General features: G+C 40.8%; 1 protein-coding gene and 1 pseudogene across 1 annotated transcript; both read left to right on the top strand.

The window, feature by feature from the left end:
- Positions 1 to 2271: 2271 nt before the first annotated feature.
- On the top strand, positions 2272 to 7131 carry LOC121524567. The gene is made up of 6 exons (XM_041810012.1): positions 2272 to 2526; positions 2656 to 2801; positions 3361 to 3425; positions 6413 to 6571; positions 6657 to 6761; positions 6856 to 7131. Exons 1-6 carry the CDS (start codon positions 2416 to 2418, stop codon positions 7032 to 7034), a joined length of 765 nt encoding a protein of 254 aa, XP_041665946.1. The 5' UTR covers positions 2272 to 2415; the 3' UTR covers positions 7035 to 7131.
- Positions 7132 to 10546: 3415 nt separating this feature from the next.
- LOC121523477 lies at positions 10547 to 23732 on the top strand (annotated as a pseudogene).
- The last annotated feature ends 1696 nt before the right edge of the window (positions 23733 to 25428 follow it).

The following is a 25428-nucleotide window of genomic DNA, read 5'->3' as shown; positions in this document are numbered from 1 at the left end:
ACGTTTTTACTTTCATTAAATTCCCTTCTGGTAACTTTTCTTCCAACGTGCTCTGGTTGCTCTGTCTGTATCTCTGTCTACATGCGCGGTTTTCGCTCCCTCGCACAGGTGTTGCCTAGCAACGGGAAGGCGGGACTTACTGCTAGAAGCAAGCTGCTATTTTGCTGATACGAACACCTGTCCTAAGTAGAATAACATGCTCAGTTCATCCTTTTATACGGTGACGTATTGCATTCACTTGAAAATAAAAAAAAAAACTTCCCGTTTTTACGACATACTATCTCATAAAAAACAGGAATTTATTTTCAAAATTCCCCTGACGCTCTCCTGCATGACTGGTTGCTGCATTTATCAGCCAGTAAGGTGCGGAGTTAAGAAGTAGTCAGAATCTTTCGAATCCTGAAAGATGTTGAATAACATGTTGATCTGATGTTATCTCGTAAAAACAGGAAAATCAATAATAAATTTTAAAAATCCTGTTTTTATGAGATAGTTTTGTCGTGAAAACAGGAGGATTTTTTTTTTTTTCAAGTGTATGCAATACGCTACCGTACTTTAAAACAATATTTATTCTTTTAGCATTTTTCATTTTAACTTTTGACTTACTTATCCTCTCTTTTTTGATTGATTAATACATTTATTCACGTTTATGTGACAAGGTATTTTCATTTGTGTTACAGATGGATATAAGGATGGATGAATGGACAAGATACAAGTGAATAATAGTGATGCATTTAACTTTTATATGAACAAAACTTTCTTTAAGGGAGCATGCCTCCAATCATCTAGTTCAAGGTCCCCTCCCACTCCCTTCTTAAATCCTGTAGAAAACACTGGAAAAATATTAAGAACCCTTGGCTTTCAGCAGACCCCCTCTATGGAGCTGCTGGAGATTAAATGTTCAGTTTTACATGGCCCACTAACAGAAACACCTGAGCACAGCTCACATGAAGACCAGCAAGAGCATGGAAGGGTGCAAACATTTTCTTTGTACACTGAGTGCCAGTGGTGTGCACAGACTTTTTCAAGGGCAGGGGCAAAAAGAAAAAAAGGGCACATACAGCGCGTTCTCGCCACTGAAGAGGGCACTAAGTTTTGCGTATTTTTGAGGGCACTTTAGACATTTTCAATGAAGTAGATGGCATTTCCTGTATTTTCTAGTGCATTTTAACACCATATTAGCACCAGATAATCCGAACTGGTTCTGTGAGATATAGTTCTGGCTCAATATAGATCAAAAAAGGGCCAAACATAAAAGTCATTGCAACAGTAATGTTTCATAGTATTTCTTGGTCCTAGTGGTCTTCTGGAGTTTAGTGTGTTTTGCCAATGAGGAGGGTACTTAAACACACTTTTTTGCCACCCAAGTGGGCAGTTTATCATGTTTTAACCACCCAAGGAGGCAGTTTAGTGTGTTTTGCCAACCAGGAGGGCACTTTAGCATGCGTTTTGGCTCCCAAGAGGGCACTTTGGCACGCATTTTGGCTCTCAAGGGCACTTTAGCACGTGTTTTGGCTCCCAAGAGGGCACTTTGGCGCGCGTTTTTCAACAATTGGGCCACAAGGGGGGGTGCGCGTGTTTTTGCTCCCAAGAAGGAACTTTAGCATGCGTTTTGGCTCCCAAGAGGACACTTTAGCGCGTGTTTTTCAACAACTGGGCCACAAGGGGGGCGACTGCCCCCCCTCCGTGCACACCACTGCTGAGTGCACTGGATTGAAAATAAATGTACGTGAGCTTAATACCAAAATATGTGAACCCTGTGACTCCATTAAAATCAGTGTCATTTACCCTGGGGAAAAAAAGCATGGAATTGGTTTGGCTGGCATTGAGCGTCAGTTCCTCACAGACAGAATATAAAAGCAATAAAAGAGAAATCTCATCAGAAAACCTGAATCCGATCAACAGGTGCCCTAATGCGTATATTTATCTGCTGTGTCCAGCTGTGGTTCTTAGATAACTAACCCAGAGAATATCTATCGAGCAACAAGATACCAGGTCAAATCAAGGTTGGTTTTGGCTTAATTGGGTCAGTCATGAGATGAACTGCATAAACTTTGTATTTGTGCATTGTGTGCAGCCAAGACAAGTAGAAAATCTGCAAATATTTGTGCATAAAACCAAATTCTGGGAATGATTTCAAACAACCCCATACACAGGAAACCTGTCTTAACCTGAAGTGAGACTAAGGGGAGGTTGACTGTCGCTTACCCACTGTGGGAGAAATAAGAGAAAAAAATCTGATCATATAACCCCTTTGTGTAACTTGAAAACCAGATGAACCTCTGCCATTCTCAGCCTGGACTGCGTATAAGCTAAGCAGCTCTGTGAGTGTCAGTCATTCAGCTTTCTCGACCAAAAGCTTCTTTTGTGGTCATTTCTCTCAGTCACACTTTGGAGTTTGCCATCTGCAGCATCATGAAGCTGTTCACCGCCTTTTTGCTGATGCTTGGGTTGTTCCTCAGCAGCTCTGCTCAGACTTTAGACGAATGCAGACCACTGGTCACACCTTATTCAACTTTTGAACCGGTAAGCCTCCTCTATTTCTTGCCTGCATTTTAGGTAAGAGTTAGTATTAGTATTTAACTGTGGAGCTGATCTTGTCATGCACATTTTAGTGTCTCCCACTCAGACCTTGTCAATGACGTTTCTCTGCAGAGTTTCGGAAGATGGAACTTCATCATAGGTTACATTGACAGTCCAATTTTTCAAGTCCTGTTCGATTCGTGCTTGAGCCAGTGGATTGAGTTCCGTCGGATTTCAACAAATCCCAAGGAACTTGTTGAGGATATTGGGATCAAGCAGTAAGTAACAGAGACACATCAGCTGTGCACATGTACAACTCAGTCCATTCATTTTAACTTGGAGAAACTACTATGTTGATGACATAATTATTCTTCAGTTCTAAAGTGTCTCCAATAAACGACAGCAAGTGCATCTACTTATACACATAAATAACCCTCTGCTAGTCAAAGCCAGTCACACCAGTCATGAAAATTTCCACCCAAACATGGTTTGCATGTAGCTGAAAATTCATTGTAGTATCTCCAGTAAGACCAGCTGCCTTTCGGATCAAGTGTGCTGACTTGAATACTGTTGACATGCTAGCATGCTACAAGACTGAGGCTGAAGTCAAATCCTCACGAGATTAATAATGCATTCATTTTAACCATCAGTTATAAAAAGGTTACTGTTAAAGAAATCAGATGTGTAAGACGTTGCATTTGTACATTTGAAGATGGACTGTGTAGGGCAGAATCCAGTGTTATGTAATGGTGTTTATCAGGAGTCCATAAAGGACTGTCCTTCATGTTCTTCAGCCTCTAAATGTGATTGTTGAATTTCTCCTGTCTGTTTTTCCAGCCCCACATACTGCAAGTACGCTACTTCGCCTATGACTCTTCATCTAAACACTGCTGTAACTGACAGTAAGTCATCTGACCATGTAATGATGGTTTTTTGTTTTTTTTTGAGTGAGTGTATGAGAGTCTGTCCCCCAAAAATACAACCAACGATCCATATGGGAAGGCCCTTGTTTCATAATTGAGTGGTGATTTGTGGTTATGCACACTTAAGTCATACTTTAAAAAGCCATTTTGCAAGAAGATGAAGTGTTTATAAAAGGGATATATAATACAAAAATCACTTCTTCAGGCTTTTCTAACAAAAGTATGTGCCCCCAAGAATCAGAACCCCCCCACACCCCCACCTTTACAAAAATGTGTGATGAAACAAGCCATTCTCAACCTAAAACTTCATAATGAGCTGGCAGCTCAGAGGAGGATCAGGAGAGTCATATCCGGGGCAAAGTCAGACAGCTCAGTCACATTAAAGCCACAGACACAGAAACAGCTTGTTCTGAGCAGGGCTGAAACAGAGGAGGTTTTTAGACATGCAAAAATCCAATACTGGAGTGATTTTTCAGCAACAAACTTCACAGGCATGTTTTGGGGACCTCTCAGAACGATATAAACTTGTCTTAAAGGGGTAAAATATGTCCCTTTTAAAGTCCCTGTTAAGTGCAATCTTAAAGTTGTGTAAAGATATGTTGGAATAAGATTGCTGTAAAAACGTGAAAATGAGCTCAATGTGTAACTGAATTTTTTTATTTAGACTGTTAGGAAGTTGTTCACCTCTTTCCCGGCTGGGTTTTGTTTCGGGAGGGCAAATATAGGAGTCCATAGGTGCTTTTTGCTCCTCTTATTATATGGGGTGAGTCTTTTCCTTGTGTCTTAGTCCCGCCCACCAGAGACTCATGGAGAGACCGAGGAATCGACGCGGAAGACTGAAGCCATAAGGCCGACCATGGGACGTCACTTAAAGCAACATCAGTTTATGATGACAATGCCGGCTGATCCTCAATCAGCTGATCATCTATCAGCTGTCAGGAGGCAGAAACAGCTGTGTCTGCATAATTTGTACTGTATTTATTCTAAACAAATCTCCACATTTACAGTGTTTGGTCTCAGTGTGGGATCAGAAAACACCTGCATGAAAAGAAACCTGCAGGTAAACATCAGAAGTTTTAAAAGGCTCAACAACTGATGGGCTGGGATTTTAAAAAGTGTTTGAAATAAGCATTTACAGTGAAATATTGAGAATATATTTACTAATATCAATAATAAAGAGTGAATCAGTATGGAGTTTAATATTTAATTAGTTTTATGATTCACCTTCAAACAAACATGTTAAAAGCTCATAAAATCTGAAGATTCAGATATAAATCTTCCCTTTCCCACCAAACACCGACATCATTGAGACGTTTTTTTTCTACATCCCATCCATCATAGCCCTGAATTTAGACAAAAGATAGTCGTAGAAAATTATTAAATTATTCTGTCCATCTGATTTAGTCCAAATTTAGCCCAATAATAGCCATTAAACCATACAGCGACGTCTTTACAGAGACATCTTTTCAACAACCTGAAAATTACATCTTTTCACCTTTCACTTCTATTAAATCTAGATGTCGTTTAGACATTGTGGAGACGTTTTTCAACGTCTTTTCAACTATTTTTTGACATCAAAAACATACAGACTCCTTCTACCAGCAAATGCTATATTACAAAATTATTTATTATCCTAATTATTCAGTGTGAAGGCGAATGATCAAACCTAACGCTCACTATCAGACTGATAGAAACTTTTAACCTTGCGATGATTTAAACGTGTTTCTTCCTGACGGACTGCTGAATTTAATTCTCTTCATGATCTATAAACAAACAGAAATTACTATACCACCCAGCAGAAAATAGTTGTAAAGACGTTAAAACGTCTCCACTCTGTCTAAATAACGTCTAGATTTAATAGAAAAGTGAACGGTGAAATGCAGTCATTTTCAGGTCGTTGAAAAGACGTCTCTATAAAGATGTTGCTGTAATATTGTCGTTTTTCAATGACTATTATTGGGCTAAATTTGGACTAAATCAGACGGGCAAAACATGGCTCAATTTCCTACAACTATCTTTTGACTAAATTAAGGCTATGACCGACCAAATGTGGAAAAAAAAACGTCTAAATGATGTCGATGTTTGGTGGCAAAAGGAAGATTTAGATCTGAATCTTTAGATTTTATGAGCTTTTAACATGTTTGTTTGAAGGTGATTCAGAAACCTATTTAAATATCAAACTCCAGACTGATTCACCCTTTAATATTGATTTTATTAAATATATTCTCAATATTTCACTGTAAATGCTCATTTCAAACACTTTTTAAAATCCCAGCCCATCAGTTGTTGAGCCTTTTATATCTTCTGATGTTTATATTCTCTTGAGAGTCTGTTGAGTCCGTTTATCGTCTGGTGTAAACTCCGTTTCTCCTGTTATTTATCTCTGCTGCTGCTGTGAAGTTTCACTGACATCCACTGTGTAGCAGCAACCAATCAGAGAGTGATATCCATTAAGGGGGCGTGCCTCTGAGTATAAAGAGTTCCGGGAAGCCTGGTCTCATGTGTCTTTGCTCATCGGGCTTCAAATCTCAGTCCTTGGTCTTATGGCTTGGGTCTTGTCGGTCACATCAAAACAAAAGTTAGCTTGTGTTTACCAACACTCATCTTTCTTTAACAAATAACCTGGTACTTTTGGTGAGAGCATTTCAGGAGACCATTTCACAAAGTCAGACACAATTTCTGTTTGTCCGGTAAAATGTATTCTAATGTTATAATGTCCATGCTGAACCTGGTAAACACTATTCATGCTCAACACCAGGTGTTAGCTTTTAGCTTTCAGCATGTTAGCATACATGTATTAGCATTACAGACCTGTTAGCATGACTGCGACTCAACCGTCTTAGCCTTTCTCTGCAGTTCAGGTGAAATTATCTATCTTTATTTCAGTCTGCTGGATCGCTAAACGCTGTCAGCCTCAGTGTGAGGTGTTTTTTTTTAATATGGTGTAACTATGATTCTATCGCCAGAGTCCAACTTCACCTGCACATACCATTCCCTACCAACCTGCCAGGACTGTCTGCTCTACATGGTCAACAGCAGAAACAACGACAATTTGCTTCACCTGAAAACCGGACCCCCCCAAAGCACCCAGGATGTCAAAAGCTATAGGGCGCTCTACTTGATGGGTAGGAAGAGAAAGCAGAGAGCCTCTCATTTAGTTAGAAAAAAAGTATTTATCTTAATTCCTTTTTATTCTCTTTTTACTCACAGCAAGAGGAGTTACACTTGATGACAAAGCAATTCAATATTTCAAGAAGCAGGCGTGGTGTCTCGGTTTCAAAGGAGAACCAAGCTTCCACTATAACCCAATGCATCGTAAGTAAACTTGAAAAAGGTTGGAATTAAGTCATGAAATAAGGAACTGTTATTTCAGAGAAACTAAGTGCTTGCTCTCCCTTTTTCTTTACAGCCTTTTGTGAATATACCAGTAAGAGTGGCAGCTACGATGGGAACAACTATGGTGATGGCAATGGCAACAACCATGGCAATTTCCAGAACATTTATCACGGCATTAACCCTGGCAACAACTTTGGCAGAAACCATGGGAACAACGATGATGTCAACAATGCCAACAGTGAAGAAAACTAAGAAGTCAATCTTGAGCTGAAGAGATGAACTTCAGCAATTTATGTTTCCAACTATAACTGTAGAAATAAAGGAAAAAAAAAATGCGACTTACAACAAATTCAGGTGTGGCGTATCTTTTTCTCTGCAAGAGAAAGTGTGGATGTAGAGGTATGAGGGAACAGGTGCACACAGGTGTGGTTGCTAACAGGGCTGAGACTCTGGAGATCATTTTGATTGTTTCATAACAAATCTAAAGTGTAAAGTCAGGACTACACAACAGTCATGTAACCCACATCCACCACAGACACTGTGGACTGAAATGACAGCTGGGCTGGTGGAACATTAGTGCTCCACTAGAGGGCACTGCTGCCATTGTAATGACAACACCAGCTGTCCTCTTCAGGAGTGGTTCCCAGCCATTTCTCCTTGGAGCCCCCCCTACTCGTTTCAGTGACAAGCTAAGCCCCCCCCCCCGGTCCTGGCTGTAGCAGTTTTTCTTCCATCCAGCGATCTGCAGTTCCTTTTGTTGAAGCTTCCTTATTTTCTGCATCAATGTCTAACTCAAACGCCCTCACATACCGCTGATTACCCAGAATAGTTTTTGGCATCTATAAAGTCACCCAGACATAAGCTTTGTTTGATGTCATCTGCATTGATCACATGACTGTTCCCCACATAAATTTAGCCATGTGCTGTGTCACAAAGACAAACGACGTCTGTACTGAACAGGACATAGGTAATAGGCTAGTAAAATTACTCAACATTTATAGGATTGTGTTTAAAGGATTCTTGGTAACTTATCTTTTAGGTAACATAGCATGTAATATGTAATTATTCTTGATTTTTATATGTGGTAACTGGCATATACAGTCATGGACGAAAGTATTGGCACCCTTGGAATTCTTCCAGAAAATACACCATTTCTCCAGGTAATTACTGCAATTACAAATCCTTTTGGTATACACGTTTATTCCATTTATGTGCATTGGAACAACACAAAAAAGCAGAAGAAAAAAAACTGACAATTTTGGTTGCACACCCTTGGGAAAAAATAACTGAAACCAATCACTTCCTATAACCATCAACAAGCTTCTGACCCCCCTCAGCTGGAATTTTGGACCACTCCTCTTTTGCAAACTGCTCCAGGTCTCTGATATTTGAAGGGTGCCTTCTTGCAACAGCAATTTTGAGATCTCTCCATAGGTGTTCAATGTGATTTAGATCTGGACTCACTGCTGGCCACTTCAGAACTCTCCAGTGCTTTGTCTCCAACCATTTCTTGATGCTTTTTGAGGTATGTTTGGAGTCATTGTCCTGCTGGAATACCCATGACCTCTGACACAGACCCAGCTTTCTGACACTAGGCCCTACATTGTGGCCCAAAATTTTTTGATAGTCTCCAGATTTCATGATTCCTTGCAGAGAGTCAAGGCACCCAGTGCCAGAGGCAGAAAAACAACCCAAAAACATCCTTGAACCTCCACCATGTTTGACTGTAGGTACTGTGTTCTTTTCTTTGTAGGCCTCATTCTGTTTTCTGTAAACAGTAGAATGACGCTCTACCTTAGTCTCATCTGTCCACAAAATGTTCTCCCAGAAGGATTGAGGCTTACTCAGGTACATTTTTGCAAACTCTAGTCTGGCTTTTTCATGTCTCTTTGTCAGCAGTGGGGTTCTCCTCGGTCTCCTGCCATAGCGCCTCATCTCATTCAGATTACGACGTATGGTCCCAGCTGACACTTTTACACCCTGAGTCTGCAAGACAGCCTGAATTTGTGTGGAAGTTGACTGAGGATGTTTATCCACCATTCCAACTATCCTGCGTTGCATTCTTTTGTCAGTTTTTCTCTTCTGTCCACGTCCAGGGAGATTAGCCACAGCTCCATGGGTTATAAACTTCCTGATTATATTACGCAGAGTGGACAAAGGAATTTCAAGATCTCTGAGATGGTCTTGTAACCTTGAGATTGTTCATATTTTTACACAATTTTGCTTCTTAAGACAATTCTGGGCTCTTCTTTCTCTTCTCCATGTGACACACACAGGCACACAACACAAAGGTTGAGTCAACTTTTAGACATTCTAACTGGCTTCAGGTGTGATTTCTAGATTGCCAGCACCTGTTACTGCCACAGGTGAGTTTAAATGAGCATCACATGCTTGAAATAAAATGGTTTGCCCACAGTTTTAAAAGGGGGACAATAATTTATTTTCCAGCCTATTTTTGAGTTTTGTGTAAAATTATATCAATTTTGGCTTTTTTCTTCTGTTTGTGTGTGTGTGTGTGTGTGTGTGGGTGTGGGTGTGTGTGTGTGTGTGTGGGTGGGGGGGGGGTTCTAATGCACATTAAGGAAATAAACATGTGTATACCTAAAACATTTGTAATTGCAATAATTTCTGGGAGAAATGGTGTATTTTCTGGAAAAATTCCAGAGGTGTCAATACTTTCGTCCGTGACTGTACTTCAGCCAGACATTTTGGCCATGAATAACCTTATCTGCGTCACAACTGCACATGAAACAAACTAAAGATCAGTAAATACCGATTTCATACTGGCAATATTATAAAATTCCTTAATGCACAGTAACTGTGAAACAGAGACTAAAGTCCTGCCTTTAGAATTGTTGGCATAGCATTCCTGGTCCCTGAGTGAACAGACTGCATGATAAAGGTTTTAGGTCTTATTTCAAGTGTAGAAAATGCAGGAAGCGTTATTTTTGTTGTTCTCAATGGAGACCTGTGATCTCAGGTCCATTTGTCATTGTTTAACAGGAGACTAAAGTCCATCAGTGGGAGTCTATTTATTCTCTTTAATATTAACCATGCAAGACCTTGCTCTGAACACGCACCGAGCACCCATGGAGGAAAACATCCACATTATCTTCTGAGTGATTCTCTAGGGAAGTTTCTAAATCATAATCTTACACGAAAATTACAGTTTGACATTACACACAGGAACATATTTTAAATAAGTTATTTTGTTGCTCTAAATACACTTTATGGACAAAAATATTTGGCCATAACTGTTAATTATTTAATTTAGGTGTTTCAATCTGTCCTGCTGCCAAAATCAAACTCCCAGCCATGCAGTCCCTAAACAGTGATCCTAAATGGGGCATTCTAAAAATCTCAGTGACATCAAGCATGGTACTGTGATGGATGCCACCTTTACAATAAAACGGTTCTTTGAATTTCATCCTTGCTGGATATCCCACAGTCAACTGTAAGTGATATGATTAGAAAGTGGAAGCATTTAGGAACAACAGCAACTCAGCCACAAAGCTATGGAATTAAAATCCTATCTTTATTCGAGAGCGTGCTCTAATGTTTGAGAGCAAAGTTTCAAGTTTTGAGAGCAAAGCCTTTTCGTTTTGAGAGCATTTTTCATATTTGAGAGCAGATTTACATGTTTTGAGAGCAAAACTTTGTCATTTTGTGCTCAGACAACCCACTCTTTTGCCATTTTTTTGAGCTCGTAAAGGCTTCACCTCTATGAGATCTATGTTTATCAGACCGTAGGCTGTTGCTCCTCCATGTCCACATCTGGCCACGGCTGCTTCTTCCTCGGCTCCGCAGCTTTGGTTGCACCGGCCCGCAAGATCCCGGCCTGGCTCCCGCTACACCTCGCCTTCCAGCTGTGGATGGTCCTGACTTTTAGCAACCGCTGGAGTCGAGACTTTCTTCTCTTTCATACTGAAAATAAAAGTGTGTGTCTTTATTGGGGCTCGCTAGCGTTTGAAAACCTACTGTGTTAGTTCAATGCTAAGTTGCCGGCTAGCTGCTAGCATGGTCCTTGTTTGGCTTGTTAAAGCTATCTGAGCTTCATTTCTGACAAATATTCAAATGTGAACTAGCAGGATGTAAATCCCTGAGCTTACATTTGAATTATTTTCGGACATCACAAGCTTTCTTACCTTAGAATGAGATACGGCTGTATTCCTCGCGTCTTCTGCTGACAACTATCCAACGCCATGTTGGTTGGGAGATACACGGGAGAGGAGCCGCCTGTACGGGACACTCGGCTCAATCTAGCGAACCCCCCTAGCAACTATGCAGCATTACCGTTATTGGTCGAATCGATACTCGCTTCCTGTTGTCTGAGAGCAGTTTTGTTTCGTGTGCGAGCAGAAGAAATCCGAGAGGAGAAAAGAGATGCGAGTGCACAAACAAGGTTTTGAAGGAAAAATCTGAACACAAAATGACAAAGTTTTGTTCTCAAAACATGTAAATCTGCTCTCAAATATGAAAAATGCTTTCAAAATGAAAAGGCTTTGCACTCAAAACTTGAAACTTTGCTCTCAAACATTAGAGCATGCTCTCCAATAAAGATAGGATTTTAATTCCATACAAAGCGGTATACCACGCAAAATCACAGAGCAGTTTCCCAAACTTCCACTGGCATTCATGCAAGAATAAAAACCGTGTGGAAGGAGCTTCATGAATGGGTTTCCATGGCTGAGCAGCTGCATGCAAGCCTCACATCACCAAGTCCAATGCCAAGCTTCAGATGGACAGAGGTGTAAAGCACACGGACACTGGACTGTGGAGCAGTGGAGATGTGTCCTGTGCTGTGGCGAATCACGGTTCTCTATTTGGCAGTCAGATGGGTGAGTCTGGGTTTGACAAATGCAATGGGAGTGTTACCTGCCTGACTGCATTGTACCAACTATAAAATTTAGTGGAGTGGGGATTATGGTGTGAGGCTGTTTTTCCAGATGTGGGCTATGCCCCTTATCTCCAGTGAAGGCCAATCTTAATGCTTCAGCATACAAGACATTCTGGACAATGCTATGCTTCTAACATTGTGGCAACAGTTTGGGGAAGGCCCATTTCTACTCCAACATGACTAGGCCCCTGTACACAAAGGAATATGAAGACATGAAGAACTTGACTAGCCCATATGGAGCCCCGACCTCAACCCTACCGAGCACCTTTTGGATGAAATAGAACAGAGATTGTGAGCCAGGCCTTCTTGTCCAACACCAGGGTCTGAAACATAAATGCTCTACTGGATAGATGAGCACAAATTCCCATAAAAACAAACATAGATCTTGTAGAAAGCCTTCCACGAAGAGCAGAGCTGCAAAGGGGAGGCCCTCAAGGAACAATGTGAGGTCTGGTCATGTGAAGAATAAAGGAAACAACTTGAGTCAGAGTTCATCCTGAGCACACGCACACTTTGGACTAATACAGGGCCGGTGCAGGCTCCTGGTCCTTATATACCGACCTGCTCTCAGCCCCTTACTCTGCAGACCACAAAGGCTGTGTTTGATTCTCTCATCAGAGTTCTGTGAAGCTAGTGCTGCTGCTGGCAGCCGTTTCTACCTGTGCAGCACCAGAAGACTGCAATGGTCTCAACTAAACAGTGCTGGCTAAAGACCTACATAAGGTGAGCTTTCTCTGGTCAATCTAGTAACCGAGATCAATATTCATCACTGCTGAAGGATGGGAGCCTTCAAAACTTCTATTCTTATTAAACACAACAAAACGTTTGTGCAGTGGGTTTGTATCTGGAGTCTCTCAGGCCCAGCTGAAATCAGTACTGGGCGTAATCAGAGTATCACATTTCATTTCATTATTTTCATTCTAGCTGAGATACTGCATATGACATTTATGTATCTATTTATATTTATATGTACAATACTTTATTCTTCATGCATTTTTAACCCCTGTTACATGCATACATGTATGAATACTTCATACCAACTCAGAATCAAACCTGAGCAAAAGCACTAAATATATGAGCATTCTTAGGAATGCTAGTGGCTAGTTCGATAATATGATTTTACTGAGGTTTTCTTCTATATATAAAACAAAAATAGTTATTTCAGACCTGATAAATCATGGAGGCCTGGAGAAGAAAAACAGTGGAAAATCATGTTCCAATGCAAAGCTTAGCTGTAAGCTGTGTTAATTTTGACAGCTATTTTTAATTTTAGTCTCAGTATCAGTCTTCTGCTCACGTTTTGTGGTTTTAGTCTAGTTTTAATTGACAAAAACTCAAACATTTTAGTATAGTTTTAGTCAAAAAAAAGTCCTCACAATTTAGCCTTAACTTTTAGCCCAAGCCTTTTTCTCTTGCCTAGATCTGGTACCAAATATCTGCACCCTGTCTAGCCTGGGGTCCCTGCTCGCTACATCTGAGAGGCAGAGGAGATACAGGTGCGTTATTTTTTGACAGATTTACCCACAGTGGAGAAAAATCACAGATTGTGAATGTTGGACGAAAACTAAATTACATTTTAGTCTAGTTTTAGTCATCCTGATGTAAACTAATTCAAAGTCAGTTTTAGCCATCAAAGATCTGTTTTTTTGTTAGTCTTAGTCTCGTCTTTCTCATGGAAATAAAGGCTGTCGACAAACATTTTTAGTCATAGTTTTCGTTGACAAAATTAACACTGGCTGTGATAACCATGTTTTGTTTTTTACCTGAATTATATAACCTTGCAAAGCAGATGGATACGCCCGTTTCCGTGTTTCTCACTGGCGAGTCCATCTTGCAAAGCTCCCATCTGAACAGTTTGGGCCCGGTTAGAAAGTGACAGGACCAATCAGCGTCCAGGGGCAGTACTTTCAGGTACGAGCTGTGACGTAAGCAAGCAGCGAGAGGAGGCAACTATGGTGGAAGAGATCAGCATAGATGCTGCTAAAGCGCCAGTTTTATCAGAACTTGACGACATTTCTTCGTTAAAAGAAGAACAAAGAACAGCAGTGGGTTGTTTTCTTTTCAATAACAACAAGTCGTGTACTGACATGTCTACAGTCACCATGGTTGACATTATGCAGCTATCTATGGAGTTCATTTGTCGATAGTGGCGCAACTCAGTTTGGGGCTAAGACGCCACGTGTTTTGTTGCTCTGATTGGCCCGTAAAGATGTGACAGACAGAACATTCATCCAATCACCCTCCAAGTTTTTTTTTCAAAAGCTCTGCCTGAAACAAATCCATCTGGCGTGTCTGGTTACGAATTATAACCTTTCCCATCAAAACAACAAATATGTTTTTTCATTCATGCTGTAGTAGCCTTAAATATCTAAACCTTTTTTCTTAAAACAGAGTCAAAATGAGTTAAAGAGGCATAAATGCAGCAAAGATGGTGAAATGGATTAAAAAATAGCAAAAATGGGTCAAAAGAGGCAAAAATGGGTAAACAGAAATCAGCACAAATTGGTTGAAAGTGGATAAACAACAAGGAAATGTCAGGTAAAGTGGTTACAAGTGATAAAAATTTATTTAAAGTGGCAAAAAGGGCCTAAAAATAAAATTGCACAAATGTGCATACTAAGTGGTGAAAAGGGTTCATAGTGGCCAAAAAATGATATGATACTGAAATGGTACTGACTTCATGGGTTTAAAAGTGGTAAAAGTGGGCAGAAAATGTGGTCAGACATGATTAAAAAATGCAAAAATGTGTTTTAAGTGACAAAAATGGGTAAACAGATACAAAAATAGGTGGCAAAAACGAGCTGAAAATGGGCAAAATCGAATGAAACGAAGCACCAAGACTAGCAACAATACTTATGATCTAACACACATACATTAATATCTTCAATAAATCAGCAGCAGCTCAGTCTGTAAGGACTTAGGCTGGGGATCAGAGAAGTGCCGGTTCACTTCTGTGAGTCCTGTCAAGGTGCCCCTGAGAAAAAGCACTGTGCTCCCAGCAGCGCTTCAGCGAGAGCAGCAAGGCCGCCACTATGACATCTCTCCATTAGTAAACGTCCATGGGGATCATGTTTGTGCATGTTTGCATCTTAGTCAGCCTATGTGTGTATAAGATGTTCAATAACAGAGTGTAAACTGAGAATTTACCTTCAGGGATTACGTTTAACCTTTGAATCTGATGCATTAAGTTATAAATCAGCCTTGCTGCTGATTTTAAACATATCCAGAGTGTCACTGAAAAAAAATCCCTCAGCCTCCCCGTCATTTAAGATACAAAAATATGTCTCAGTTTTTTCAAAAGTAACATCGGTGACCACTTGTCATCAAACTGGCATTTAAAGGGTTTAAGTCTTGTTCAAATATTGAGTCTTTTTTATCTTAAAATTCTCAAACCCAAAAGATTTAAAAACAAATTGATAGGGATGAAAGGTTTCAAATATGACAGATAAAATTTCAGTAACAAGTCCATGGTACGATATTTAATGTGGTGTCAGAAAAAAATAAAAACGATAAACGAAGACTTTGAAAAAGTAATGTCACCAGTTATTTGACAACACTTGCACTTTAAGTCCCTGTATAGTGATGATAAATCTGTGTTTTAGGTTTGTTGTCTGACAGGGAATGTGTTACGAACCACCAGGCCAAATTGAAGTCATGAAAAACATCTCTAACTTTTAAAACTTAAGCTTCAAAATCGTGAAAAGCAAGTTGTTAAAATCCGCTCTGATGTGGGCGTGTCGTTGAACGAGCAGAAGCCACGCCCACTCATGAGAAATACAGTGCTCTCAGATCTTCAAAATGCTTCTGAGGAGAGCTCAGCTGCCTGTGCAGAACAGAGACAGAAGTTCAAACAACTGAAGCTTCGTTTCTGAATAATTTGAACACATCAGTTGGAGCTGTAGGTCTACATGACCATTCTGTGATAATAATAATATTTGTTTAAAGGGCTTTGTCTTGTTAACTGATAGATATTGATTCGTCTGGTCCTAATCTGTCCCCTTCCACAGGTGTACGGGGACTGGGTCCTGGTCTGGTCTGTCTCAAACTACGGTGAAGGCTGGGACCTCCTAAAAATCGGCTTCAGCTCCCACACTGAGCTCAGACTTCTTCCTGACAATGCCACCATCTCGTTCGTGGAGCGGAACATGTACCAGTGAGTGAAAAACCGTTTAAGATAGCAGCAGGAGCAAAACTCGACTGGCGAAGATATGGAACACGTGAACAGCACGTGTGTGTGAGAATGGTGCCTGAACCATAACTCAGCCAGACCTCAACCAGGACTGCACTAGCTGAAACCGTTCATACGGCTCACAGCTGGGCCTCATATGAAAACATGTGTGGGGTGATTGGTGAGGGATTTGGCCCTCAAAACTTTTTGCCTGCTTTTTGCCCCTTTTTTTGTTTGATTTTTTTTTTTGCCCAATGTCCTTTCGCAACTTTTGGCCCAATGTGTATGTTGCATTTAACCTGTTTTGCCTGCCTTTCACCCATTTTTGTCACGTTGAGCCCATTAAGAGGATGTCTTTCAGTTGCAGAAATAGCAGGTTGTGTATTTTGGTTGTTTTTTGTTTTTCAGTAGCAAGTCCTGCGATAAATATGACATCAACATGCCAATACATCTGACCCTGAAGAGCACACACTGCACACCTCCTCTGCCTGTGAGTCAGATCAACACACAGATCAATAAGGCTCCCTGCAAATGTGGGTTAATGCTAAAACTACCAGGGTCTAAATTATTAGCCCCTGATGCTACTAGTCAGTGATGTCTCCTTTTTGCTGGATAGCAGCCTGCAGTTGGTTGTTGTAGTATTCTCTAACCATAGTTCCCTCTTCTCTTCAGCCATCCCATTCAGTCAAGGCAAACAACCCCCCAACGTAATCATTAAACCCTGATATATAGTACTAAATAACCATTAAACTAAGTGTTACAATATGATAGAGTAGACCTCATGCTGGGATTACTCTGACATTGTTACAGCTCCTCTTCCTAATGTGGCTGTTACATGTCTTGTTACCAGTAACACGTGTTATCTGTGTGTCGTGATGAAGAATGGCGTTGTTACTCTGCACAACGAAGCGGGTGAAGCACAATTCTTTGACAGCCCAGAGAACTCTTTGGTGATGCTGTACAAAAGCAGACTGTGAGGATTCCTGCTCTTCTACAGTAATCACACTTTAAACACTCTCATGTCATTGCATTAATGTGATATGAAAGACTTAATGTCCAAAATACTTTTATGTGCAAATAAAGTTGAAGTGATGGTTGTACCTGTGTGAATCAGAGAGGGAGGGGCATCATCAGGATGTTGAGAAGATGGCAAAGGACCAAGACGATCATAAGAAACTGGCAGAGTGTTTGAACTTCCCTCATGAGCACAAATTCACCTACGGTGGAGCTGCAGGTCAGTTTAGTCTGAGGTTTTTAGTTTTCTTTCTGTATCACTTCAGTCGTTCTCATCTGGTTTCTTCACAGATTTTTGTCACAGGAAGTCTTCTCCTGAGGCGGCCGCTGAAGAATCCTGAGTGCAGATTGAACTAACAATGCCAACAGTGTCAACATCAGACCTGTTATTCCCACATGAAAATGAAGCATAAACCTAAATACTCATGTGTTTAAGTCTCACATTATTTTAAGTTTAAAAGTTTGATCTAAAAAGAACTGTTGGCTTTACTAAAATGTTTGTTTATAAGAGGGTTTTACCGTCAAACACCTAATCCTGGTCATATGTGACTGCTAATACAGCTTGGACTGGAAATGTACCACTGAAAGAAAGCAAGGCACCTAACCTGGTAAAAATCACAACCCCTGTGGAATGATTGAAGAATCTGAAACAGAGAAGAGTACCAAAATAGCTTGGTATGAAATGTATAACTCCAGGTGGACCAACTGGCTTAATACTGAGCCGATTTAGTTTCTGCATGGAGGTGGTGGTGCCATGGCAACAGCCACAATAAAGCATGGAGGTGGTAATGCCATGGCAACAGCCACAATAAAGCATGGAGGTTGTAATGCCATGGCAACAGCCACAATAAAGCATGAAGGTGGTAATGCCATGGCAACAGCCACAATAAAGCATGGAGGTGGTAGCTCCTTGAATTATTGACTTTGTTTGTACCATAGTTTTGTGATGTAATTTCAACCTCCGACCATTACTTGGCAGCAGGCATTTGACTCGTCCCTCTTGAGCTCTGATGAGATCTTTTTTTTTTTTTTTTTTTTTTTTTTTTAGCTCTGATGAGATCACCGGAGCCTTCTGGTCTGAGTGAGCGGTTCGCTCATGTCTAGAAAGCAAAGTGTCTTCTGCCTATGGTTGTGCTGCAGTCGTAGCAGTTGTGGGGACTTTTTTTGGCTTCTGAAACATTAGAGACAGAACAGACTTAGACAGGAGTCAAGTCCTTTTCAAGATATGTGGCTCTGGCAACACGAGAATCTGCGAGCTAGACAACGTAGCAATAGCATTGCAGCTAATGCAGAAGGAGCCTGTTGAAGCTAACGCTGGTCTCTACTTGTGCAACATCAATAATTTAACCTGCGTAGTCTTGATATCGTTAAGACTGAAGGCTTCCATAATACGATAAAAACACTGTAGCCTGTCACGTCATCCCCGCCTAACAACACAGTCCACCAGTCCTGAAAGCAGGATATGAGGACCAGCTTGTCTCCCATAGTCTCCCTCCACAAACACCCTGACATTAAGGGTGCGTTCACACCAGAGCTGTTTGGTCCACTTTAACCAAACTCTGGTCTGCCTGAAACAGGTGGTCTCGGTCCGCTTCCTAACGAACCCTGGTGCAGTTCGTTGGAGGTGTGAATGCAAAGCAGAGACCAACTCGTGAACCAAAGGCAGGATGAGGCATAAACCGTAATGATTTACTGATTTATATGTGATTTAATACGCTCAAATACATGTCGGTACCTCACTTCACATCTGTGTAGCCATGGCAACACGTCGTAGTCCATGCTGATTTATTCGTCTCGTATAAAGGACCACATGCTTGACAGCTCACCACATTGCCGGCTGCTCATAATGCCGAAATGCAAGAGCAGAAACCACAAGACAGCATAAATTCTGTGTTTTTTCATTGTTTATGTGGAAGAAAATACCAGCAGAAGGAGTTTCGTCTTCTTCTACACCTTCTTTTCTTCTTGGTTGCCATTTGTTTGTGGCGACAGCGCCCCTAGCAGGCAGAGGTTGTAGGTGTTCAGAAGGTTTGGTCCGCTTGACCAAGAGAGCAGTGTGAATGCTAACCAAACCAAAGGAAAGTGCAACAATGTTGCCATTTCTGTTACTAAACAGACCGAGTCCCCGGACTATCAGGTGTGAACACGACCTAAGTAATGATGTACACACTGATAGAGCATGAAATACAAAAGGTTGGAGTACATTTACTCTTTACTGATTTATTTCCCTCCTTTTCTTTCAAACATATTGACTTAAAATTACAAAATAAAAAATATCGCAATATGTCGTATCAGCACCTCTGTATCGTGATAAATAACAATACACCGCATCCAAAATTATTATGCAAATTGGATTTTATAGTCATAAACATTCAATTTTTTGTTTTTCAGTTAAACTCATGGATGGTGTTGTGTCTCAGGGCTCTTTGGATCACTGAAATCAATCTCAGACACCTGTTATCATTAGTTAGCCAGTGAGCCCAATTAAAGGAAAACAACTTAAAAAGGACGTTCCACATTATTAAGCAGGCCACAGGTTTCAGCAATATGGGACAGAAAAAGGATCTCTGCTGCTGAAAACCGTCAAATAGTGTAATGTCTTGAACAAGGTATGAAAACATGAGATATTTCAGGAAAACTTCAGCGTGATCATCGTAGTTTAAAGAAATTTGTTGCTGATTCAGAACACAGACGGGTTCCTGCAGATAAAGTGAAGCACTACAAATCTTTGACAGGAAATAAAGGGAAATCCACTGAAGCAACAACTGAGCACGCTGCAAGTAAAGCATTGTATATAAGATTAACAATTTCATTACACAGATGGTTAAAGTGTGTATTTCTGCTCTTATTCTCTTTTCCTTTGCTTCCTTCTTTTATTTCTTTGCCTCGATAAATCTGATAGGGAGGGTAAAGGAAAATGTTGGATGTCAAGAGAAAAGTTAAATGTATTTTTAACATGAAAACCTTCCTTACTACTCTACCTCCTGTCCTGCTGCTGACCCCAGCAGCCAGGGACCAGGACACCAGCCCTTAAAACTAAACTCAGGGGAAACTTACGTAAACACTGACCTTGTCTTCTTCTAAACTTTTACATGTGAGCTTGGTAGGCTGTTAAAATAACGGATGTTTAATTGAGGCCAAGAGTGAAGCAGAGGTCAATAACAAACTGAGCACACACACTCTTTGGACCGTTTCAGGGCCGGCGTGGGCCATAGGTCTTTATATACCGACCTGATTTCCCCCTCTCGTTCTGCTGTCCTCACAGGCCAAAGAAACGGGTCCGTCTGATCGTCATCTCACCAGGATGAGTTTTGTGAAGCAATCCCTGCTGCTGCTGCTGCTGGCAGCTGTCGGCACCTACGCAACAACAGAAGACTGCGACGGCCTCAACAGAACTCTGCCAATCTCAGACTTCCACAAGGTAAGTCTGTTTCTGGTAAAATCATGACTGGTTCATTCATTAAAGTATATGAAGAGAAAATTAACACGTCCTCAGACGTACTTCCCTTTGTCTGACCCTTTACCCGCCTGTTGCAGATCTTGGGCGACTGGGTTTTGGTATGGGCCGTCTCTGACACGGAGAACTTTGAAATGGAAAACTTCACCAACTCACACGTTGAGATGCATCTCCAATCTGACAACGTGACCGTCTCATACACCGAGAGGAACTTCTACAGGTGAGTGTTATCAGTATACGCGTAAAAAATCTTCAACCCTTCATGAAAAATGTAGAGACAAAGTCCAAACTAGGTACCAAGGTTATTGTAAATAACTACAACTAATATCTAAAAATGATTTCAGTTAATTGTAAATAAAACAATACTACAAACAAAAGTGGAGACAAAAGATGCTCAATTTTAAGGCCTTTCCATATCAACAATGATGTGAATAAAGGGCACAGAAATATGAATAATTCAGAGCTAAATTTTGTTGTGCCTTTCTATACACTTCAGGATCGACGCGATTTTCCAAATAAATTTTGCAGATTCAATCAAAGGAACACGCTGCAAAAGTCTGGGGTGTTTTCCTCTGATAAACTGTGATTTATTGGAGCGGATGATGAAATTGGGTTTTTGCATTTTTACAGTGCAGTTTTTTACTGTGTCATCCACTGCAGAGGGACCAACCTTTAATTCAGTCTATGTGCTGTTAGGTACTGTAAATACTACTAAGGGCACACTTGAGGTTCACTGTGAGCGAACCGACTGGCTCACCTGTTTGTTATGGACTGGTCCAAGGTGCAATTTAGGGGACCTGATTGATCTGGAGCGGTGTCTGAGGTCAGAGGAGACTGTGATGAATAGAATAGAATAGTATAGAATAGGAAAACAATGAGTACGGATGCTCTTGATGGAGTAAAGATTATAGGACACCAGTGATGTTGTGCTCCCTGCAGCCTCTGCTGGGCCTTTTTCACCAGCACAGAGGTGTTCATGCCCCAGGTTAGGTCCTCCTTGATCTTTGATTTGCTGAGGAGCAGGTCATTCTCTCTACACCACTTCATCAGCTGTTCCACCTCATCCCTGTAGGCAGACCCCTCCCCCCAAGATGAGCCCCACCACTGTGGTGTCATGGCCCTGTGGGGAGCCGCTGCTAGAATGGGTTAGAATAGTATGGCCTTTAATATCACAGCAATTACCATGAAGATGAGGCAAAGACGTCTGAATGTGTCTAAAGACTGGAGCGTCATACGTTTGTTTTCATGTTGCCTGATTTGTTTGTATTTGTGTCATTATAGCCATAACAACTCCTGTGTCACCTACAAGTCAACTTTGAAGATTCCCACCGACAAGCACGCTGTGGACATTCACGACATGAGTAAGTTGCATCGTCACACAGTAAAAACTGATGAAACAAGTTGAAACTTGCAGCTCTACAACTTCTAAAAGCCTACCAACAACTCTCTCAGGCGCATAATCGGACTGCAATGAATCTGTCCTATGACAGTGCTTCATAAATTTAATGTTTCTTCTGATTCTTTATTATCATGATAACGTCCAACATGAGCAGTGTGATTCCTGCATCAAGGTAATTCATCACTAATCCCTCTTCATCATCATCACCATCGTGTGGAACCAAATATCACAGCACATGTAAACACAAACATTCATAAGCTACAACCTATAAGCAGAATGGTAGTTCTTCACCCCACAGATTTTCAATGGGACTTAAGCTTAAATAATGCTCACTTTGGTCTTCTGAAGGTAGTTCTTCACCAGGAGTGACCTGTGCTGACTGCCTCAGGTTTTCTTTCTAAATCTCCACATATCCTTCTTTCTTCATGGTTCCTTCCACCTTGACAAGGTTTCCAGTTCCACACGCACTAAAGCATCCCCACATCATAATCCTCACACCTCCATGTTTCACTGTGGGGACGGTGTTCTTTAGGTGACACGCCTCTCCCTTCTTTCTGAAAACATCACCAACATCTCAGTGGCTCTAGTTTAGTTTCATCTGACCAAAGGACACGCCTCCAGTATTCATAATCCTTCTCCAGGTTGTCCTTAGCACACTTCAGTCTGGCTTGAAGGGGTTTCTTCTGTAAAAGTGGAGGTTTTTTTTGGTCCATTCCTGTGCAGGGCTCTAGTGATGGTCTTCTTTGAGAGTACGACTCCTGACTCGTCTAAGTCCTCCTCTAGAGTCTCGGCAGTTGTTCTGGAGTCTTTAGACACGTCTCCCACTACTTTTCTTTCCAGGGTCTTTGAAATCTTTCTCTTCCTCCCTCTGTCAGGCTTGTTCTGGACTGTGTGGCTCTCACTGAATTTCTTGATTACACTTCTCACTCCAGTTCTTGACTCTTGGAAAAGCTGTGATATCTTTGTACATCCTTCTCCTGCTTTGTGAGCATCAACAATTCTTTTTAGGTCTAAACTCATTTCTTTTGGTTTGGCGTGGTGCCTTCTCCAGTGACAGCTCAAACCCTCTCTGAGGCTTTTATACTGTGTGTGAACTGGGAGTGAACGCTGGTTTTAACTTGATTTTACTACCTTTGAGCATTGCAAAGTTAAGGCACATCATTGCCCAGCAGTGCTTTTTGCTATTGCTCCACTAAACGGTCGGTTCTAAAGGGAGCTAATAATTTTGACCCTTTTTGGTTTTAGTGAAATTATTTTGTTTCTATGCATAAAATAAAATAATGTAAGCATCCAACATAAAACTAGAATGTTTGGAAAATCTATGTTTAAAAAAACTCTCCACTCTTGCAGTGTTGCAAGCATTGCAGTTTTACTGTTGGGTGTCATTTTTGTACTGAAGTTGTTGATGTTTGCTGTTTTGTTGTTTGTACTAGCGGAGGAGAAGAACGGCATCGACACTCCGTTTAATGACAACGCTACAGCAGAGTTCTTTGAGACGGATGATGACTCTATGGTGATGCTCTACAGAGGAAATCTGGGAAACTTTCTGCTCATTTACAGTAAACGCACCAAAAAAACACACACTTTTACAAATGAACCTACAAGTGAGCACTCACACTGCATGCTTATTTCCACAAGTTAAGCCAAATGAATGTTTGTGTTTGTTTTGTGTTCGTTCAGGGAGAGAGGGGGATCATACGGACTTTGCAAAGACAAGCAAGTCCCACGACAATTTTCTGAAACTGTCCGGCTGTGTCAGAGTCCCTAATGTTCATTCATACAGCCTCAAAGAAGCTGGAGGTGAGTTTGAACAAGGCTTGGCTCTGAGAGCACAGATATGAAGCTCAGAGAAGAACAAAAGCATTGTGACGTTTTATTCTCCTCTTTGGTCCTCACAGATTTCTGCCACAAGAAGTCTGCCACTGCAACGGCCAGTGGAGATGCTGCATCACAATAGAAAACATCTGTGCAGATGTGCTGGTCATAAATCAAATAAAAGCAAGCATTTAAACCTGGATGTGTGTTTTCTTTTACAAAAATAAGAAGTTCAGCAGATCAGAATATATAACAGCAAAGCACCATAAACTGAATATTCTTCCCTACGGACAGCCGACTGTCCTCACAGCCCCGTCCAGGTAGCCCTCATCCTCTCACGCATCATCGCCTCGCCCACTTTACCTACCAACAACTCTCATTACTGGGGACCCCATTACCAGAAATATCCACACAGTGTCTGTCCCAGTTATTTTAGATGATCCTCAGCCTCCATCTACTAAATAATCATACATGTGGGCAAACTTTGAAATGCCATTTCTCTAAACAACAAATCTCTTAATGCCATGATTTTATTATCCATCATAATTTAGACTTTTCTATCCCACTGAGACTTGGATGACTCTGACTGAAGCAGCCCCCCCTTCCCTGACCTCACACACCTCCACCTATCAGGCAGGGGAGACGGGGTTGCTGTTAGCTACAGCAGTGGTTCTCAATGTGGGGGTCAGGACCTCCTTGGGACTCTGGGAGGGGATCACCACATGCCTTTAAAAAACTAGGAACATTTTTCAAATGATTTCAAATATTATATTTTCCCATGTTTATGAAAATATAGGCATAAAAATAGTCAAAATGTAAAATGAAAACATGGTCACTTAATGCTAAAATCAAAGTAATGTTTAAAAAATACAAAAAAAGTAAGTCTTCTCTCAGGTTAGGCTGGACTCCCTCTGTGATTTATCGATAGTATTAATACATAATGTGTTTTTTAAGCACTTTTCCAGCCCAGTTTGCCATATTCTAACCCATTTTCACCACCTCTGCCACCTACTTAGCCACTTTTAACCTCTTAAAGTTTGTTGTATAACATTTGATACACACTTTTATGAAACCTTTATCTGATCAATAGGCTCGATAAATTACTTACAAACCTTTAAATACAATCAAATAAATGATAAAAATGCCCTGAAGAGGGTTATCAGTTGTTTATTCATAGTCTCCCTTTTAAATTTAGCAACATGACAAAAGCACATCAAAAAGTCCATAAAAACACAACAACAGAGCTGTATTTGAACATAACCTGAGGTAGTAAAAATGTTTTTCTCACTTGAATAAAATGAAATGAAATTCTGTAAATAATATTTTTGGTCACATCTTACCCAGTCATATCTTAAAGTGCATAAAAACTAAATCTGTAAAGTTGCAGCTACAGTTGAAAAGGATGTGTTTTATACTCGGTATCTTGGGGGTATTTCTGTCAGCATTTCTAGCCACGCTTTAAAACAACGCAGTGCATTGTAGGTAGACTATTGCTAGGCTACGCAGAGTGTTGCATTCATGGTCTGAAATACTGTGGGAATTTTATGAAAACTTGTGAAAGAGGTTGCCTTCTGCATCTCTGGCATGACCACAGGCTGGGCCATTTGGGGGTTGGCTCTGGGCCGCATGTGGTCCCCGGGCCACTAATTGAACAGGCCTGCTTTAGGGGTTAAGTCAGTTTTGCTACTGTTAACCCCTTTACCACTTTTTATGCCCTTTTGTTGCAACTTTGAGTTATTTTCACTACTTTTTGCCACTTTTAAATTCCCATTCCCCACCTTTTCTGCCACATTGTATCCCATTTTAATTCTGTTGATAAGAATAGGGATGTACTTTTTTTTTTTTAAGATTTATTTTTGGGCCTTTATTAGATAGAGGAGGACAGTGGACAAGGTC

This window comes from Cheilinus undulatus, linkage group 16 (genome assembly GCF_018320785.1).
Source record: "Cheilinus undulatus linkage group 16, ASM1832078v1, whole genome shotgun sequence".
Lineage (NCBI taxonomy): Eukaryota > Metazoa > Chordata > Actinopteri > Labriformes > Labridae > Cheilinus > Cheilinus undulatus.
This window is presented reverse-complemented; position numbering and strand designations above follow the sequence as displayed.

Coding starts and splice junctions, on each gene's coding strand:
- LOC121524567 (XM_041810012.1), top strand. CDS start 2,416: ATGAAGCTGTTCACCGCCTTTTTGCTGATGCTTGGGTTGTTCCTCAGC. Junction 2,527..2,655: donor CTTATTCAACTTTTGAACCG/GTAAGCCTCCTC, acceptor GTTTCTCTGCAG/AGTTTCGGAAGATGGAACTT. Junction 6,572..6,656: donor TAGGGCGCTCTACTTGATGG/GTAGGAAGAGAA, acceptor TTTTACTCACAG/CAAGAGGAGTTACACTTGAT.